This window comes from Molossus molossus, unplaced genomic scaffold, assembly GCF_014108415.1.
Source record: "Molossus molossus isolate mMolMol1 unplaced genomic scaffold, mMolMol1.p scaffold_m16_p_10, whole genome shotgun sequence".
NCBI lineage: Eukaryota > Metazoa > Chordata > Mammalia > Chiroptera > Molossidae > Molossus > Molossus molossus.
Window position 1 is genome coordinate 16,846,105 of NW_023425345.1, and position 2,972 is coordinate 16,849,076.

General features: G+C 45.0%; 1 protein-coding gene across 1 annotated transcript; it reads right to left on the reverse strand.

Moving 5' to 3' along the window:
* Positions 1-208: 208 nt before the first annotated feature.
* On the reverse strand, positions 209-580 carry LOC118623309 (ferritin light chain-like). The gene has a single exon (XM_036250822.1). The coding sequence runs from the start codon at positions 578-580 to the stop codon at positions 209-211; it is 372 nt and encodes a 123-aa protein (XP_036106715.1).
* Positions 581-2,972: the final 2,392 nt, after the last annotated feature.

A 2,972-nucleotide genomic window follows, 5' to 3' on the forward strand; every position in this document is an offset into this window, starting at 1 on the left:
AGAGGTTCAGGCAAAAGCCAGACATCAGGGGGATGCAGAGGAGCCCCTCAAAGGCCTCTGGGCTCTGAGTCAAGTTTGAGGGTGAGCCTTTCCAAGAGACACTGTCCCAGCCCAGCCTGGGGCCCACCGGCCTGCGAAGGTTAGTCAGGTGTCACCCATCTTCTTGATGAGTTTCACCTCCTCACCCAGGAAGTGGGTCTCCAGGAAGTCAGAGAGATGAGGGTCTGTGCGGATAGAACAGATCCAAAAATGCCTGGTTCAGGTTCTTCTCCAGGACCACGGTGACTTCCATGACATCCTGAGTTTTGCCCCACTCATTCTGGGAAGGCTTCAGCGCGTCCTGAGAGAGAATGCGGCCACCACGCTGGTTTTGCATCTTCAAGAGCTGCTCAGCGACCCTGCACTTCTCCTTGGCCAACCCCAGGAAGAAGTGGCCCACGCCCTCCAGAGCTGCATTGTCGCAATGGAAAAAGAAGCCCGGTGAGAGGTAGGTGTGGGAGGCCCACAGATGCAGGTTGGCCAGGGGGTTGAAGGCCGCCTCCAACGTGATGGAATAGTTCTGAGGAATTTGGGAGCTCATGGCTGTTCGGCAGTAGGAGTCCAGGTAAAGAAACCAAAACCAAAAACATGTTGGCTGGTCTTGGAGGCTGAGGATGGCTGAGGTGGTTCCGAAGGTGATGACAAGAAAAGAGGTTGGAGGGTGGTTGAAGGCTGGAAGGAGGGGTGTCCTTGGGTCTGTTCCCTTCAAACACTTTTGAAGCAAGAGACAGATCTGGGGGACTGCTGAGGGTTCTCTGTTCTTACTAATTTTTACAAGCTCATTTAAATGTAGGCATTAACCTTTGGTTATTTAATTACTATAAATATTATTTAGTCCACGGTATTGCTTTTGTTTGTTTGTTTAGCACAAGTTTTAGATTTTTTAATGATAAAATTATTGATCATTTTATTTGTAGTTTCTTCTGTTGGTTCAAAACTTAGAAAGTTATTACTCCTTGCTTGGGACTTAATGGTAGCGTGAGGTAAGTAAGGAAGTCAGAGCATATAGAGCCAAGGGTGCACAGGAGTTGTATTGTTAAATGGTGTGTGTGCATGGAAAACATTTTCCCACAGAGGTATTTTACTATTCGTCCTGAGAAGTATTGATATCTTCAGTGTGGCTGGTATCTATGAGACCCAACTGTGTCATTCTTACATAGGAGTGTAGCACTTGATGGGAAATTCAGCTTTGGGTAGGTAGCTACGTAGTTCATTCACAATCAGAATAATTTGTTTTGTTTTGGTTGTTTGAAGTGAATTGGTTGAAAATACAAATGCAACTAAAACATAGGTCCAGGAAAGAATGAAATCTCAGAATCTTGCCACTGCTGCTAAATAATTTCCTTCTTGGCCCCAAATCGACCAATTTTAGAAATTTGGGGAGATCTCTTCTTACAACATTCTATCACAAAGAAGGAGGGGCTAAGAAATCATACTGCCTCATTGCCACATGCCTGGAGGACTTACAATAACTAAAGATGTCCTGGGAGGTCGTCAATGCGAATACTCTATTTTGCCGATCTGTGTTCACTCCTACACCTGTCCGACCACTATTCAAAAAGTAGAGTCATCACAGGGGCTTAGCAGCAGATCCCCAGCTGATATTCTGAACCCCATTCTTCTCTTCTAATCCATTTTGCTTATCTTTTTTTTTTTTTTTAAGAACACAGTTATGTGCCAATGCTTCGTTTTAGGAACTCTAATATTCTCTGTTGCACATTGCAACAAGCCCAGACTTCTTCATCCAGCTTTAAAGATCCTATCCTACTTAGACACTTGCTTTCTCCTGCTTCCCAGACACTTACCCTTTGCCCCAGTCAAATACCTCTGGTCTCTTTCCTTGCAACTGCCCTATTCATTCCCACTGTGATGCCTTTGCTTCCCTTCGGTCTTGGTCCATTTGGGCTGCTGAACCAGATTATGATAGAAATTTATTTCTCACAGTTCTGGAGGCCGGGAAGTCCAAGATTAAGGCTCCAGCAGATTCAGTGTCTGGTGAGTGCCTGCCTCCTGATTCACAGACATGTTTCTACATGGTGGAAGGGCAAGGGAGTTCTCTGGGTCTCTTTATAAGGGCACGAATCTTATTAATGAGGGTTCCACCCTCATGACCTAATCATCCCCCATAGGTCTCACTTCCAGATACCATCACGTTGTGGGTTAGGTTTCAACATGTGAATTTTCAGGCAACACAAACATTCAGAAGATAGCACCTTCTATGACTAATGCTTTCCTTCTGGGATGCTTTCCCTTCTTTCCTCACTTAAAACCAGACTCATCAGTCAAATCCCAGCTCCAGTCTGATATTAAAAAAAACAACAAAGCAGGTATAGAGCTCATCCTCCAAGAGAAGTTTTGGTATCATTGCATAGAGAAGTCTCTGGGGCAGAATCTTATCACACAAAGGTTGCTTTTGTCTCTCAGTATGGTCTTTCCCCGGGTAGTTCTCCTTATGTGTCTACTGATTTTTGTTGAGCAAGTACACATCTGTTGGGTGGTATCCTGGTTCTTAAAGGATCCTAGGTGGGCTCCTGCAAACATGATTTATATATTGAATGTACTGGCTTTGGGTCTAAGCCAGGAGGAAACCATTATTCTTTGTCACTATGGCCTTTAAATAAACCCTCCAAATAAACTCCATTCTAAGCTCCTGGATGGTATCTCAGGCTCTTTTTTTCCTGGACACTCAGGACAGAACACTTTCAGTTATTAAAAATTCCAGTCCAATCCAAGTAAACACTTTAATCACAGATTTGATTAAAAGCTTCTCCTTCCGGGTTCTCCTGGAGACTTGAAGTGGGAAAGGAGGGAAGCAGGGTCTGCCTTTTCTCTCTTCCTCTCTCCACCTCTTGCCTCTATTTGCCTCTATTTGCTGGTTGCTTCAGGGTTAGGTGGTGGGGTGGGGGCGGGAGGAAAGGGCTAGAAGTCGAGGG